This window comes from Mya arenaria, chromosome 17, assembly GCF_026914265.1.
Source record: "Mya arenaria isolate MELC-2E11 chromosome 17, ASM2691426v1".
In the NCBI taxonomy this organism is placed as follows: Eukaryota; Metazoa; Mollusca; class Bivalvia; order Myida; family Myidae; genus Mya; species Mya arenaria.
Window position 1 is genome coordinate 41790213 of NC_069138.1, and position 17823 is coordinate 41808035.

Below are 17823 nucleotides of genomic sequence, written 5' to 3' on the forward strand. Positions count from 1 at the left end.
CTAGTTTAAGGTATGATATTTCAAAAGTTGTTCAATCAAAAGTACATTTATCTAGACATAGAAATGTATCGAAATAACAGAAATCCTCTGTTTATTTTCATGATAATAGTTTTCTAATGTTTCATTGGCTGTATTAATTTTGGTAAGAACTCGGGCTTGTCTCTTTAAATGACATTGTGTGAATAAACGGAACAACTTCTAAAACAGGGTTTCAGATTTTATAAATTAAGGCAAACTTTCTCAAATTTTGTTATTGGTCATTATAATCTTATATCAAAGTACAATAGTAGTCTTATTCGCTGATTGCTAATAGTATGGCTCATCCCGATTGTAATGGTGATTTAAAAAAAAAATCGTGAAATTAAAATGTTTCCAGCACGTAGTTGGGCAGATAGACTCAATGAATTACTTGAATTTTATTTAAACCGTGGATATAAAGGCAATACTTTGAAGAGTTCTTGCCTTCTAGTTTTTGAAGATGATTTTTTGAAACAAAATATAGCGTTGAATATATCATCCTTACATAATTAAGCTTTCAGTCCTTTGATTTTATGAAAAGTTTGCAAATTCATGTTATCTTTAAACCCTTCTTTGTCTGACTCGGAGTGTTTTGGCATGTGGCGTCATTTTCTTCAAATAGTTTACATTGTTAATCATTTGGAATAAAAGATTAGCTAATATATGTCGCTTTTATTTTTAAAAATGTTTTCTTTATTTGTTCGCAGTTTTAGTAGTGCTGATGCTTTTTACTATGAAACTCGTATCGTATCTCTGAAAAGTTTTTCCATTAGGTCCTCCGTCTGCAGATAGAGTTGGAATCTCTAATCACTGAAGTACATGGGGTTTACCTATAAGTTTATTATTTTTTGTTTTATTATTAAGTTTCCTCAAGTAAATGCATACTTTGATAGGATTTACCTTTTACGTTTTTTTCTTTTTTAAGATTGTTGGGATTAGAGTGAGGTTTGTGCCCGTAAACTGGTTTAAACCCCCGGTGAATTCAAATTTTATTGACCGCTCCAAGGCGGTACCTAACAATCCTTGATAAGCATACCTATTTTGATATAGTATGTATGCACTATGCTGTCTGTTGAGTTTTGTGTTGTTCTTCCATGTTTCTTGTTTGTGATTTTTTTGTTTTTGTGTTCTATGTCTTTTGCGTTTACCCAGTGCCATTAAACCGGGTTTATGTTTAAACTGTTTGCTACTGAGCTCGTTTCTGTAGTTTTTCACATAAGTATTGTTTAAATAAAAGGTTTTATTTTATAGATATTACTCGTCAGAAAATAACCTATAATTAAACCCAATCCAATTATCGAATGGCCTATCACGTTCTATATTTTTAGAAATGTTTTCAATATATTGTCGTTGGTATGTAGCTATAATTTTTTATCTACAGTCTTAACAAGTGTCCACTCCATGCACTTTATACACTTGCTACGACCCGTATCTTAATGATCCTTCACGACGTGTTCTAACTAATAAATATTTGTAGGTATACTTGAACAGTGTTCTGCATAAAACATATGGTTTTATAGAAAAAATCGTTTCAGGCGATTTGAACACCACGACGAGGGTGTATGGTATCTTTACATTAATACTGAAGAAAAATTACAGGTAATTCTATTCATTTATTATGTCACATATTACACGTTAGATATCAGTACTACATGAGGAAAGGATGTTGTAAATATTTTGCTTTTAAATGGTAAAACCTTCAACAAGGATTGTTTTATATGCTGGTAATTTTAGTATATGAATTTAAGGTACAAGGTTCATTTCTGAAATATATTTAAGAATTAACTCCTTGAAATTTTAATTTCTGTGTCAAATATTTGAGATCTTTTTCCTCGTATTCATTTTACTCGATAGTAAACAACAACATAGAATAAAAACCCTTACGGACTGATAATATTATCTTTATATCATGTAATAGTCACCTTATATAGCATGCACTGTTCGTTGGCATTTAAAATATTTATAAAGCATATCAGACTTATGAATATTTTAACTGCTAATAAAAGGTTTTAATTAAAACGAAACTTTGTGGACACGTTTGGAATGGATACAGAGTAACATGCAACTGTGGTGTCGTCGTTAACGCCGGACGGGATGTCTTCTCCATATCTGCTTGTGAAACGGGAAACTTTTTTGAAAGAAAGTTTACATCCTGTGAAGACGAGAAAGTTTTAGAAATTTCCACATCGTCATCTGGAAGAATAGATGTAAGTCCGATTTGTGTTAAATGTGTGTAGGATCTTGATAAGTGATTTAAGTATATTTACATCATCATTGCCATTTGTATATTAAGAAATCTGCAGGCTGAATATAGGATGGCTAAGATTGTTTATTTTGTTATGTTATATGCAGATAATACTTCCAACAAAAACGAAGGTTCAAGTGAATCCATACTGGGCACCTTTTCTAAATGTCGACATCTGGCCATCAAATGCTGACGCTAAAAAGCCATCAGGTCTTTGTGGTTACATGGATCAGAACTGGTCAAATGACTATGTTTTTCTAAACGGAACTGTAACAAACGACGAAACTGCTTGGAGACATTCATGGAGGTTATTATCTTATTCATTATCATATGCTATAACTGCTAGACACGCACTTTCAGCACCGATGGTGCTACTGTACGGTTAAATCGATGCGCGCATCTTCCGCTGTTAGAGGTGTGCGCTCACATATACGAAATTGAAGGTAAGTGTGGTCAGGTTCGGTTATTTTTATACAGTTTTAGGCTAAGTTGCTAGAAGTATGGGCTCTGTGCTGGAGGTGTGCACTGGAGGTATATTCTTGGTGCTGGAACATTCGGGTCACTATTGAACGCATTTTAAATGAATTCCATGATATCAAGAGGAAAGATCACGATTTCCTCTTTACATTTAGGTTAACAAGGAACTACTTGATTCAAATAAATCCTTCATAAAAAAAGGAAATGAGAAACAGAATTATGACTTGCTGGAATATAACCAATAAAGCAACTATCTTTCCAATTTCATTGATTACAAACATGCGGAGTTAACTACATATAACTCACGTCGAACTTTATGACAAAAAGGAGCATTTAGAATAGCAATTGCACATGAACACCAACCACATTTAAGCATGATTTCTTTTATCAATTTACATAACAGTTTATTCTGTATAGAATAACTCGATTTTTGTATTTGTAAAACTATTTTAAAATAACTATGTTACGTATTCACTATACTTTCGTATATCATATTTTTCTAACACTTTAATAGATATTGAAATTCGTCCCCTAAAATCATTACAAAATTAACACTTTATATCATTTTACTCAACTTCAATTTGGAGTGGCTAAGTTCTTTTCCGTAAGGTTGGTAAAATCTAAACAGTCTTTAATGTCACTGATAAACAATATAAACAATAATGGAGCCAAGGCCTTGCCCTGCTTAGCATCAAGAGTAACAATAAACATTTCTAAATATGACATAAACGCAGAATCTTTAATACACAATTTTACACAAGACGGATGGATTGAATCGTTTAAATCATTTTGCAAATAAAACCAGATTTCAAAAAGTTTATCCAAAGCGCTTGAGGTATGACAATATCAAATGATTTTTCAAAGTCTATAAAAACACGATACAATTAGGAATAATTATCAATAATATTTTGAATAAAAGTGTGTAATATAAAAATAAAATCAGTATGGCTATCTCTTAACCCAAATTCTAATGGGTTAAATATATGTTCTCGTTCACAGCGTACGGTGATTAAAATATTTTTACAATAATAAATATATATGTATTAATGTTATCCCTCCATTGCTAGTAGCACAAGAACGATAACCTTTCTTAATGATAGGAATTATGACGCTGTTGCAACAAGCCTTAGGATTAATTCCTTTCTCATTAATAAAATTAAATATCTAAAAATAGAGCGCTACAAAGTATATCAGCAAAATTATTTTGGAATGTCTTTTGAAATGAAATAGTTTTCGAATTTTCTGTAATCGTAAAAGGGAGAGTTTAGCTTTTTATTTGTTAATATATATTTCTAGATTTTTCTGGGACTAGATTTACTAAAAGTACTTAACGTATTACGTTCCTTGCTACAAACACACGGTTTGCTTCGCCTTTAACATCACAGAAGCTAACTCTAGCATCTTAAAACGGTAAAAGACTTTCGTTCGTAGGTGAATCTTTAAATACTCGTTTACTATGGTAAATTATATGTTTATGTTCTTTGAAAGTAACATCAAACCACAGTGATTTTCTTGTGTTATATTTACGTAAAGGGTTAACACTATATGATTGTCGATTCAGCTTGAAAGATATATCATAAATAAGATCAAAATTGCTCCACATTGTTCAAATTATTTGTCAGAATAACTGCTATTTTGCTAATTCATATTTATCTGATATATAAAACAATGAATGTTCTTTCTTAAACCGGGTCAAATGGCAAAATATTTGTTTTGTACAGAATAAGATGACGTTGACCATTGCTTATGGTTGATGATTGCCAAAGTGAAAATAATTACCACTGGTGCGATTATTAACTAAATGCCATGGTTAACTATACGTTATTCTATAAGAGAAACCAAAATAAAATAGGTCAACAAAAGTTATATAAAAACGGAAACAAGTTGTATCATGTGTTAACATGTTATTTCTTATGAGACGGTTCCTCTAAATATCATTCCAATTGCATTTAGATATGGATGAAATGCGGCGGCCTAAACTTCAAAATGTGAATTATGAATGACCCTTAGTCTATAAAGAGACATTAAAATAACTTTTTGTTTTGCCTCAAAACGTTTAAACGAAATGTCTAACCCTACGATACACACGTAATTGGACCTCTTGCCATCTACAAAATGTGCTTTGAGTCAAGTTTCGGAGCATATATATACAGTTCCGGGGGTCACACTTCCAGTTTCTGACCCGCACCTCAAGCATCGATCATTTTTATCCATAAACGGTTACGGATAGCAAGTTTAATTATGAGTTGGGAACGTGAATTAAATGTTGTTAAATGTGAGTTCTTTGACCTTTTAGCGTTGTTGAGTCACTATTTCAGCACTCTACGTGCAAGGAGTTGTGCACCTTTTTGGTTTTTACTATGAATACAAAAAAACTCTTTCGCCTTAAGGTGAGTAAATTACTTGAGTAACTAGGTGGAATAAAGAGCTCTGATTTTTTACAACATAATTTAAAACGTATGAAGACGACCAAAAAAACTGGCAGTATTTTCCTTAAATTTTGTCAATATGATGAACGCACATCTCCAGCAACGGAAGATGAGCATCACAATTCAACAAAAACATTTTTGGTGCTAGAGTTACGCGTATGGCAAGTATGTAGACGGTTGTTTCCAATATACTATATATACACATTAAATACATCAACCAAGATATCAAAAAAAACATTTTTAATGAAAAGTATTTTACTGTTATTAACAATACACCCTTAGCTATCGAGAATTTGGCGTTTGTATTCAAATGGAATTTTCGTGATAATGTGAACATCTTTCTTAGATTCTTCAAACGATACAGGTGATATTGCCATTTGAATGATAATTATCAAATAACTTAGAATGTGAATTTATTCATGTTCTTATTCTTTCTTGAAGGCAATGCATTTTGTAACTTTATGATATATATCAACGATCTATGCATTATACTTGCTAAAGATTTAACGTTTACACGAAAAAGAGGTAGTATTCAAAAACAGATGACCTGAAGTAACATTTTGACGATAAAGAAAAAATGTCGTTTTTTATTTTATATGTAAATAATCAACAACCCAAAACCTTTCAATTGACGCCAAACTGATATTGCGCATATTCAGGTTAATTTGACTAAAAGGGAATTGACTTTTTTATTAGTCGGATTTCTTATAAAGCTGACCGTACACACGAATTAAACTGAACATAAAATTGAGTGACATAACGTAAAAAGATCAGTCTAACAAAAGTTACGTCGCCAACTGAAATACTTCTTGTTTAGTGCAGAATATAGTATTGTGAAACGAACTATAAAAACAATTCTTAATATCTCACCGCTTGAAAAATAACAAATTCTGGGGTCTAAAACACCCCAAAAAGATATTTTATTTAAATTTAAGCGTTTTTTCACTATGATTGGCAACAAGTTTTATGTATCACACGCACGAAATATCACACACATCTCTGATAATATGTCTTTTTCTTTCAGTTTTTGTTCTGGCCCAAAAATAAATACTTATCGTTTGTAAAATGTAAAAAAACAACAAATATAAACAAGTTATTGGGGTCTCCAATTGATGTTTGATAATTGTCTCGGAAATGAAATAATAATGACTAAAGCCCTCGAGCTATTATCTCGATGGCGGCGCAAGCAGAGGCGCTACTCACCCACATATAACTGTCTTTAAATGGTTTGATTTTTTTTCAATGCCTTGGAAAATAAGATGAAGAAAAAATAAAACCTTTTTGTATAACTAAGGTAAATGAGCTGAGATGCGTTTTATTTTTCATGACTTTCATTTAAGAGTACCAGATGATAGGAATCTGTTTGAAAATAACAACCATCTTACCACGTGGCCTGGACAAAAACGTTTTTGTTCTTGCAAGGGAGACAAAGGGGATATAACGGAGGAATTAATATGCAGTGCTGTTGACCCAAAATCTTGCCATGTTCAGGGCGATGAGGACCAGTTTGGTAGATGTTTTTCCACCCGAGTAACAAGACGTAAACGGGGTGTGAATAGCGTGGAACCTGATACGCATGGAAGTGCTGTAACATCAATGAATGAAACGGAGTCTCAGTCAACAGTTAGTAATTTTGTTGTTTCTTATTTTTTTAACTTGGTTGTATAGTACATAATATATTATTTTTATTTAATCACAATATTAATAACCTGACCCCTAAATATGTTGGACATTTTAGTAAAATATCTATTGCTCGCATGGTATAACGTTTGCATATAATTAGGCTGTCATACCGCCCCCCCCCCCCCCCCCCCCGTTGGTAAGCTGGACTCAGGTCTATTTTGGGCGATATTCCGACTGCCGTCGTACGGTACGTTGGATTACAATAATTTTGCAAACTGAGTTCGGATTCCACAACAAAGCAAGCAAACATGAATGACAGTGATAAAAATTAAATCGCTAATCTGGCACTATATTTTCAAATTTATTAATACATTTTTTGGGACCCACCATACCACCGCTACTAGGTCAGACCTATATAACTGTTTGGCTTATCGGAACAGGCATGTTCCGAGCTCTCAGACACTTCGACCCCCATCATCAAATCATAACAGTGAAATATTATCAAATTTTAATAGCGAAATTAATTTTGAACAATATATATCACACTGAGTATACACTTTCGTGTCAAGACCAGGACATACATACATCTGTAAATATAATAATAATAATAATTAACCCCTTTTATGCATTGGCTTTACATTTATTTTCGAAGGTTCAAGATTTAAAAAAGATAAATACGGAAATAGAGTCATATTTGGATTGACGTTTAAATGGTTTTCCAAAATATAAAGATATTTCGATATCCGGTCCAAAAAATGTCGATACACCGGAATCCTGTCAAAATCTTGTAATTCGGATTCCGGGGTATTCCGGATTCAAGTTGAATAGTAAGCGGGTTTAAAAAATACACAACCATCTTATTTCCGCCTCTCGGGACAAAGTCATCCTTCTTCGTATTAATATTATTAAGCTCTTATTGACACTGCCGACTAATCTTTTATGTCCTCATGTTGGCATGATGTATGACCTGAGTGTAATAAAAATATTTGTTGTTTGTTGTTGTTGCTGTTGTTGTTGAAAATTCCTTACTTTGTCATATTTTAATTCTCTTTATTTTTTATTTTTCATGAATAATTCAAAAACAAGCATGTACTGTTACTTCACTCCGTATATCATTTAGAGCACTTGATGATATATTCAGTGTTTTGTAATGCAATATAAATTAAAAAAGGGATATTCACATTAATCCAAGAATGACTCTTTTCATGATTTAATTGACTTATTTACACAGCCGCTGACCGGAATCACTTTCGATAACGCAACCGCCTGGGCATACTGTGAGGATGCGTTCAACATTACGGTTTTAAAAATTTGTTCACAGCTAAAGAATTTTACGCAAACAGATTATTTGCAAAACTGTGTGGATGACATTTTGGTAACTAGATTTACTAAATACTTGTTCACAAATGATATGAACATGGTCATTACCTTTTAGATTATTGCTGGTGTATATTCTATCATTAATATACCTGTTAATAAGGTTTATGGCTCAGTTGTTAAATTACAGGCAATAAATGACACTGTTTTTACACCAACACATGTCGACTTGCAATAGAAGAAATGCTATTCGATGATGTCCGCATCGCTTCCACCACCAGCAGAAGCCTTCAAAAACATTTCACTTATAGTGGACGGGAAAGAAGTAGAAAATATCACGGATGATGTCATTCAGGAGTCCTTAGAACCTGAATACACGACAGAAGTGTTGAATGAGATTGCCACCAATGACTGCCCACAAGAGTGCTTCGGACGTGGGAATTGTAACAACGGTAAGTATACGATCGTGTGCATATAACAACGGTAAGGAAAAAAACCCATGGTGCATGTAACAACGGTCAGTTAAACTCGGGTACATGTTAGAGTGAAATATTAAGGTCGCATGTAACAAAGATAAGATCAATTATGGGTGTATGTAACAACGGTAAGTAAATCTCAAGGTGAATGTACCAACAATGAGTAAAACAGGGATGCATGTAACAAAGAAAAGCAATAGACGGGATAATGAAAGTAAAATGTAAGTAAAAGACGGGCGCATTGTACAACGGTTAGTAAAAGATGGGTGCATTGTTAAACGGTAGATAAAAGACGAAGGCATGTTACAATGGTAAGTAAATGACGGTTATGCATTAGTAAAAGACGGGTGCATGGTAAAACTGTAAGTAAAAGACGGGTGCATGGTAAAACTGTAAGTAAAAGACGGGTGCATGGTAAAACTGTAAGTAAAAGACGGGTGCATGGTAAAACTGTAAGTAAAAGACGGGTGCATGGTAAAACTGTAAGTAAAAGACAAAGGCATTGTAGAATGTTAAGTAAAAGAATGTTGCATTGTACAACTTAAGTAAAAGACGGGCACATTGTACAACGTTAAGTAAAAGACGGTGGCATTGTACAACGTTAAGTAAAAGACGGTGGCATTGTACAACGATAGGTGAAAGACGGGCGCATTGTACAACGTTAAGTAAAAGACGGGTGCATTGTACAACGATAAGTAAAAGACGGGCGCATTGTACAACGGTAAGTAAAAGACGGTGGCATTGTACAACGGTAAGTAAAAGGCGGGCGCATTGTACAACGGTTAGTAAAAGACGGTGGCATTGTACAACTGTTAGTAAAAGGCGGGCGCATTGTACAACGGTAAGTATAAGACGGTGGCATTGTACAACGATAGGTAAAAGACGGGCGCATTGTACAACGATAAGTAAAAGACGGGCGCATTGTACAACGTTAAGTAAAAGACGGGTGCATTGTACAACGATAAGTTAAAGACGGGTGCATTGTACAACGGTAAGTAAAAGACGGTGGCATTGTACAACGGTTAGTAAAAGACGGTGGCATTGTACAACGGTAAGTAAAAGGCGGGCGCATTGTACAACAGTAAGTAAAAGACGGGTGCATTGTACAACGGTAAGTAAAAGACGGGCGCATTGTACAACTGTAAGTAAAAGACAATTGTATTGTACAACGGTAAGTAAAAGGCGGGTGCATTGTACAACGGTAAGTAAAAGACGGTGGCATTGTACAACGGTTAGTAAAAGACGGTGGCATTGTACAACGGTAAGTAAAAGGCGGGCGCATTGTACAACAGTAAGTAAAAGACGGGTGCATTGTACAACGGTAAGTAAAAGACGGGCGCATTGTACAACTGTAAGTAAAAGACAATTGTATTGTACAACGGTAAGTAAAAGGCGGGTGCATTGTACAACTGTAAGTAAAAGACAATTGTATTGTACAACGATAAGTAAAAGACGGGCGCATTGTACAACGGTAAGTAAAAGACGGTGGCATTGTACAACGGTAAGTAAAAGGCGGGCGCATTGTACAACGGTTAGTAAAAGACGGTGGCATTGTACAACTGTTAGTAAAAGGCGGGCGCATTGTACAACGGTAAGTATAAGACGGTGGCATTGTACAACGATAGGTAAAAGACGGGCGCATTGTACAACGGTAGGTAAAAGACGGTGCATTGTACAACGATAAGTAAAAGACGGGCGCATTGTACAACGTTAAGTAAAAGACGGGTGCATTGTACAACGATAAGTAAAAGGCGGGCGCATTGTACAACGATAGGTAAAAGACGGGCGCATTGTACAACGATAAGTAAAAGACGGTGGCATTGTACAACGGTAAGTAAAAGGCGGGCGCATTGTACAACGGTAGGTAAAAGACTGGAGCATTGTACAACGATAAGTAAAAGACGGTGGCATTGTACAACGGTAAGTAAAAGGCGGGCGCATTGTACAACGGTTAGTAAAAGACGGTGGCATTGTACAACGGTTAGTGAAAGGCGGGCGCATTGTACAACGGTAAGTAAAAGACGGTGGCATTGTACAACGGTTAGTAAAAGGCGGGTGCATTGTACAACGGTTAGTAAAAGACGGTGGCATTGTACAACGGTTAGTAAAAGGCGGGCGCATTGTACAACGGTAAGTATAAGACGGTGGCATTGTACAACGGTTAGTAAAAGGCGGGCGCATTGTACAACGATAAGTAAAAGACGGGTGCATTGTACAACGGTTAGTAAAAGGCGGGCGCATTGTACAACGGTAAGTAAAAGACGGGTGCATTGTACAACGGTTAGTAAAAGGCGGGCGCATTGTACAACGGTTAGTAAAAGGCGGGCGCATTGTACAACGATAAGTAAAAGACGGTGGCATTGTACAACGGTTAGTAAAAGGCGGGCGCATTGTACAACGATAAGTAAAAGACGGGTGCATTGTACAACGGTTAGTAAAAGGCGGGCGCATTGTACAACGGTAAGTAAAAGACGGTGGCATTGTACAACGGTAAGTAAAAGACGGTGGCATTGTACAACGGTTAGTAAAAGGCGGGCGCATTGTACAACGGTAAGTAAAAGACGGTGGCATTGTACAACGGTAAGTAAAAGACGGTGGCATTGTACAACGGTTAGTAAAAGGCGGGCGCATTGTACAACGGTTAGTAAAAGACGGTGGCATTGTACAACGGTTAGTAAAAGACGGTGGCATTGTACAACGGTTAGTAAAAGACGGTGGCATTGTACAACGGTTAGTAAAAGGCGGGTGCATTGTACAACTGTAAGTAAAAGACGGTGGCATTGTACAACGGTTAGTAAAAGACGGTGGCATTGTACAACGGTTAGTAAAAGGCGGGCGCATTGTACAACGGTAAGTAAAAGACGGTGGCATTGTACAACGGTTAGTAAAAGGCGGGCGCATTGTACAACGGTAAGTAAAAGGCGGGCGCATTGTACAACGGTAAGTAAAAGACGGTGGCATTGTACAACGGTTAGTAAAAGACGGTGGCATTGTACAACGGTTAGTAAAAGGCGGGCGCATTGTACAACTGTAAGTAAAAGGCGGGTGCATTGTACAACTGTAAGTAAAAGGCGGTGGCATTGTACAACGGTTAGTAAAAGACGGTGGCATTGTACAACGGTTAGTAAAAGGCGGGCGCATTGTACAACGGTAGGTAAAAGACGGTGGCATTGTACAACGGTTAGTAAAAGGCGGGCGCATTGTACAACGGTTAGTAAAAGACGGTGGCATTGTACAACGGTTAGTAAAAGACGGTGGCATTGTACAACGGTTAGTAAAAGGCGGGTGCATTGTACAACTGTAAGTAAAAGGCGGGCGCATTGTACAACGGTTAGTAAAAGACGTTGGCATTGTACAACGGTTAGTAAAAGGCGGGCGCATTGTACAACGGTTAGTAAAAGGCGGGCGCATTGTACAACGGTAGGTAAAAGACGGTGGCATTGTACAACGGTTAGTAAAAGGCGGGCGCATTGTACAACGGTTAGTAAAAGACGGGCGCATTGTACAACGGTAAGTAAAAGACGGTGGCATTGTACAACGGTAGGTAAAAGACAGGAGCATTGTACAACGGTAAGTAAAAGACGGGTGCATTGTACAACGGTAGGTAAAAGACGGGCGCATTGTACAACGGTAAGTAAAAGACGGGCGCATTGTACAACGGTAGGTAAAAGACAGGAGCATTGTACAACGGTAGGTAAAAGACGGGTGCATTGTACAACGGTAGGTAAAAGACAGGAGCATTGTACAACGGTAAGTAAAAGACGGTGGCATTGTACAACGGTAGGTAAAAGACGGGCGCATTGTACAACGGTAAGTAAAAGACGGGCGCATTGTACAACGGTAGGTAAAAGACAGGAGCATTGTACAACGGTAGGTAAAAGACGGGTGCATTGTACAACGGTAGGTAAAAGACGGGCGCATTGTACAACGGTAGGTAAAAGACAGGAGCATTGTACAACGGTAGGTAAAAGACAGGTGTATTTTACAACGGTAAGCAAATGACGAAGACATTGTACTACGGTTAGTAAAAGACGTGTGCATTGTTCAACGATTAGTAAAAGACGACGGTATGGTACAAGTGTTGGTAAAAGTCGGGGATGTATGTTTCAAAAGTAAGTTAAAGAAGAGGTGCATGTAAAAACTGTAAGTAAAACATGTTAAAACGATTATTAAAAGGCGGCGCATGTAACAACGGTAAGTCATAGACGGGGTGCATGTTGCAACGATAAGTAAGGGCGGGGTACATTTAACAGTGATACGCTTAAGACGAGAGGCATGAAACAACGGTAGGTAGAATAGGGTGCATGTTCCAACGGTAAGTAAAAGATGGATGCATAGTTCTCATAGTTTTGTCACTTTTCTTAGACACCATCAGTTAATTAAAAACTTTTTACTTTTAGCGCATCCTGCATGGGTATGACAAAATGTTATTCCTAAAATTAGTAAATTGATGATGAAAATACTTATGGACAAAATCAGAACCCATAAGAAAGAGATCTTTAACTGTGTAATAATAACAGCTTTGTTCAACACTAAACAATAGGCTAATTTTACGAGTTTTACCAATTAAAACAGATTCTGCGCGTTTTTTATAGCATTTTCAAAGTGAAGGAAATTTTTCTCGACCTCTCTTTTGGAAATGGTGGCAAAAAGTCTTTTATGGGTTGTGACATCAAAGTATGACAATTTATTTGTTTCATACATACTTGTTCGGATTTCCAATTCATTAAATTGTAAGTGAAACTGACTTCACTTTCTTCTTCTAACTGCATTTGAATATGTCTCTCTTGCATCTGTCTATTTTTTAATTTGAGTTTATACTGAAGTTAAGTTACCTTGAATTTCAACTGTGTTTCAATAATGAGACAGTGTTCACTCTTTACCTTCGTCCATATATATATATATATATATGTATTAAATGAAGCTAGTGCAGCGAATCAGTTAATGTGTGTCATACGATTTTAATTGTCGCGACTTTCAAAGTAAGGGCAGGTTACTTTTCCGTGTTTAGTTTGAGCTAGCATTGACAAGCTCATTTTCAGTTTCGTTATCAAACTCTAGTTGTATCGTATCGCGGTTTGAACTTAATCAATAGACACATTCCGATTTGCAACATATGAAGACAGTTTCAGATCAAACGACGGAACATTTCAGTTATAAGTTGACATTTACATGTTTTGTTTCGTAAACGAAATCCAGTTAAACGTATTGTGGTTTGGCGTTAGGCGTTAGACACATTTCGGTTTGGAACATCTTAAAATTTGCGAGCCTAATACAGACAATGTCTTTTCAAGAAACATGGAAAAGAAAATGTAATTAACGATATTACACGTTATTACAAAGAATAAAACATTGCAAGAATAACATGTATTGTCAGTGATTTTTATTGACAATTGCATTTTTTGAACTCAATCCACTCCAAAGTGATATTTCGGTCATTCATAATGATTTTATGCTCTTTTCAATTACGCTGTTTTGATCTCTTTCCGCATAAGATTTTGGTATATTAGAAACAGGTTCAACTGGAGCGATATTCAGACAGTCTTTTAATAAATGTAGAATACAGAAACATATTAAGAATATTAAGCACATTGTGCTGGGGTATTAAATTACCCAAAAAGAATATAATATTGTTAACATTGTACTAAGTCAAGTTTCTTATTGTATTTACAAGACTTACTATATGTGTGAAAGAAGAACGAAACCGATTAATATTATGCACCATTTATATAATGATTTAATAACGCTTCAAACTCATTTTACAAATAAAGGCATTTCCCTGCGCTTTCTAAATGAATTTATCAAATATATTGCTATATATTGAATATTCACCTCAAATACTATACCATTTACCACATTGCTTGTTATTTGTACCCTGTGTATGTTTTATGATAAAATAAACGGATTGTTATAGATTGACAATTCCAAAAAGAAAAAAAGAAACAGGTTCAACAGTATTGCAATAACTGTACTCTTCAGGAACTTGTGAGTGTAACGAGGGATTCGCCAGTTCAGATTGCTCTGTAGACCTATCAAAACCTGTGACTATGTACGGAATCCCGGACCGAGGATATTGTGATTTGAAATACAGACCGTGCGAAAGAACTTCAGTATTTGGCACAAACATTGCTACTACAGTCAAGTGTTATTTGCAACACTACTGGGTAAGCTTCTTTGTATGCTCTATGTCTCTAGATTTGTTCAAAGAACGTTCAAGTCTATAATGAAACTAGAGCATTTCAATTTCCATTAAGAAATAACTCGATCAAACAGCAGATTATGATTCATTACAGTCAGTCATTTAGTTTTCAAGGTTTTAGGTGTATGCAACATTATTGTTATGCGTCTATGTCAACATCTTTTAATCATTATATATATATTTATATAATAATTGATATGATGATGCATACTAATCTCCATCAAAATCTTAGGTAACGAACACTTCACATAGGTATACAGAGTTTACATTTGAGACGGAGGGATATATGCTTGCCCCAGACGAAATCAAATGTATTTTGCCAACCGCAGAACCGACAATCCCCGATGGGTTTTTGGCATTGGGATACAATGTTTCTCTTAGCAACGATGGCAATCTGTATAGCGTCGAAGATATGATCATAGTTTATGACAGTGATTGTGTAAATTGCACGAAGCTTGGCTCTGAAGTCATATGTGAAAGAATAGTGAGTGCACAGTTACAAATTTAACATTCAAAGAATAGCAAGGAATAGCATGTCTTGTCTAAAATGGATTCTGCTCATTGGTTTTAAGTATTATGGAGTTCTAAAAGTCAATTTATCTAGTCCTACAATTCTTATATGTCTCTTGCAAAGTCTGGTTTTAATATTTTTTTATTAATTTAACAATATGATATGGTTTAATATTTCAATTATTGTGCTTTTTGTGCGTTTTCAACTATTAAATACACGGTTACAATCTTGTTATCAGTAATTAGTATTTTCCATAAATGCATTATTTATTAATAAGTAAGTAGTTATATGTTTATCACCCAAAATATATGTTTGTTATACATGTGTACGTTATGATTTTAAATAAGAGTATCCCTTTTAAAAAGATATCTTAAATCTGGATGCAATGAGAAAATATACGAACACTAGCAACGTCCCTCTAGGCCCTAAATGTTTAAAAAACTATGAGTGGTCTTTTTATTTTGTTTGTATGTTTGTGTTTTACGACTAATGACGTCCCTTATTCGAGCCTCTAAACACGAACGTTTGAGTACTGGATTCATCTCTGTAATTTTCATTGTATCATTAACAATAGCATAATTATGTATATTATGTAGGACGGTTCCTGTATGAAAGATGGTTTGTGCTACGTTCAGAGCGAGTATATAGGCTGTTCAGAATGCTCCAATGCCCTTGGTGGAGACGTTACTTGGATTTACCAATGTGGTATGGTGTTTTACCAACCGCTCGAATGTGGTTAATATATATGCAAAAAGCTACAGAAACATGCTCAGTAGCAAAAAGTTTAAATATAAACCCGGTTTAGTGGCAATGGGCAACGCCAAAGACATAGAACACAAATTCACAGACAAGAAACATAGAACAGCACACAACTCTACAAACAGCACAGTGCATAAATACTATATATATATATATTGGTATGTTTATCAAGAATTGTTAGGTACCGCCTTGGAACGGTCAGTAAAATGTAAATTTACTGGGGGTTTAAACCAGTTTATGTGCACAAACCTCACTCTTACCCCAACAATTCTTAATAAAGATAAAACGCAAAAGAAAATCTTATCAAAGTATGCATTAACTTGAGGAAACTTATCAATAAAACAAATAATAATAATAAACGAAAAGGTAAACCCTGCAGACGGAGGGAAACAATTCAGAGCACCTAATGCAAATACTTTTCAAAGATACGATGCAGTCATCGTTAGAAACCAAAAACATCACACACAGTCTGCCTTAAAAGGTTTAAAACTGTGTGATCATAGAGTTTCATAATAAAAAGCATCATTGTACTAAAACTGGGAACAAATAAAGAAAAACATTATTAAAAGTAAAAGCGACTAGTATATGCTATTCTCTCCTTCCAAAACCCACCAGTTATTGATAAAGCTATTTTGATGTTTGTGTGGTCTGTTGATGGTGTTTCTCAGTCAGTGTCGTGTGGGCCCTTATTTTATGCCCCCTAACATGTGCCTTAATATTTGAATCATGTGATTACTGGGCTTATTTTTGAAGTTTCTGTTCTATTATTATCCCGGTAAAATAAATTGTTATATTGTACCTGTAGTTTTCATTGTATCGTGGAACAAACATATGTTTTGTTGAGTCCTTTTATGCATTTACGTTTAAGCAATTACTGTTGATCAGAATTAAATTGACACTCTACTTTGTGCTTTTTCTTTAACAGCCTTGACAGGATGTAATCCTTGTTTGAACAATGCTATATGTATCAATGGCTACGAAGGATATAGTTGCATGTGCGCAGATGGCTGGAACGGGACACATTGCGAGCAAAGTATTGTTCTTATGTTAAGTAATATCCTAGATTAATTTACTACTCTTTTATAAATTCAACATAAAGTCAATCAACCTTTTTTATTTTAATATGCAAACATTTAACTTTAGTTTAATAGCGTACATACTTTAACTTAGATATCAATGAATGTGAAAGCAATCCCTGTGTAAACAACGGAACCTGTATTGATGGTGTGAACGGTTATACTTGCGCCTGCACAGATAGGTGGGAAGGACCGAATTGCGATTTAGGTAGGTCTATTACAGAGATTGGTATACCCCAGTGTAATGTACATCTCAAGATAATGTAGGGACCGCATTTCGTTAAGGGTATATCTTTCATGGTGTCAAAGGAAATCAAATAAAACAATGTGTACTGAATGAGAGTCTGTTTTTATTCACTAAGAAAATCATGAATACTGGAAAAGAAATTTAACAGCGATTGAGAGCCAAACGGTTAGGTTCCGATCAAAATGCAATGATTTTAACCATATGGACAGGGTATGAGTCATTAAAAAATCAGGTCAAAAAAGGATATCTTTAGGGTTCCACTACATTACAACAAAAGACATTGAGAGTTCAGACATAGGATGAGTACAACGAATGCCTTGGACTTGGATTACACGGATACTAATCGCAGAATACATTCGGTTTGAAACTGGTTGTTGCTTTACCGTTCACCGTAGCACTCACACAAAATCGTCCTGGTTTGAAATGATCGTATTGCTGCTTGAGAT

The 17823-nt window shown here is 35.4% G+C and overlaps 1 protein-coding gene across 5 annotated transcripts in view; it reads left to right on the forward strand.

Moving 5' to 3' along the window:
* Window positions 1-8029: 8029 nt before the first annotated feature.
* LOC128223683 (fibropellin-1-like) overlaps window positions 8030-17823 on the forward strand; it is a 34489-nt gene continuing 24695 nt past the window's right edge. For all 5 annotated transcript variants that reach the window (XM_052932984.1, XM_052932988.1, XM_052932985.1 and 2 more), the window contains exons 1-7: window positions 8030-8167; window positions 8300-8561; window positions 14565-14749; window positions 15017-15268; window positions 15892-16000; window positions 16980-17087; window positions 17225-17338. In XM_052932984.1, coding sequence (XP_052788944.1) covers window positions 8363-8561; window positions 14565-14749; window positions 15017-15268; window positions 15892-16000; window positions 16980-17087; window positions 17225-17338 — 967 coding nt within the window. In that variant the 5' untranslated portion in view covers window positions 8030-8167; window positions 8300-8362. The remainder of the gene's footprint in view (window positions 8168-8299; window positions 8562-14564; window positions 14750-15016; window positions 15269-15891; window positions 16001-16979; window positions 17088-17224; window positions 17339-17823) is intronic.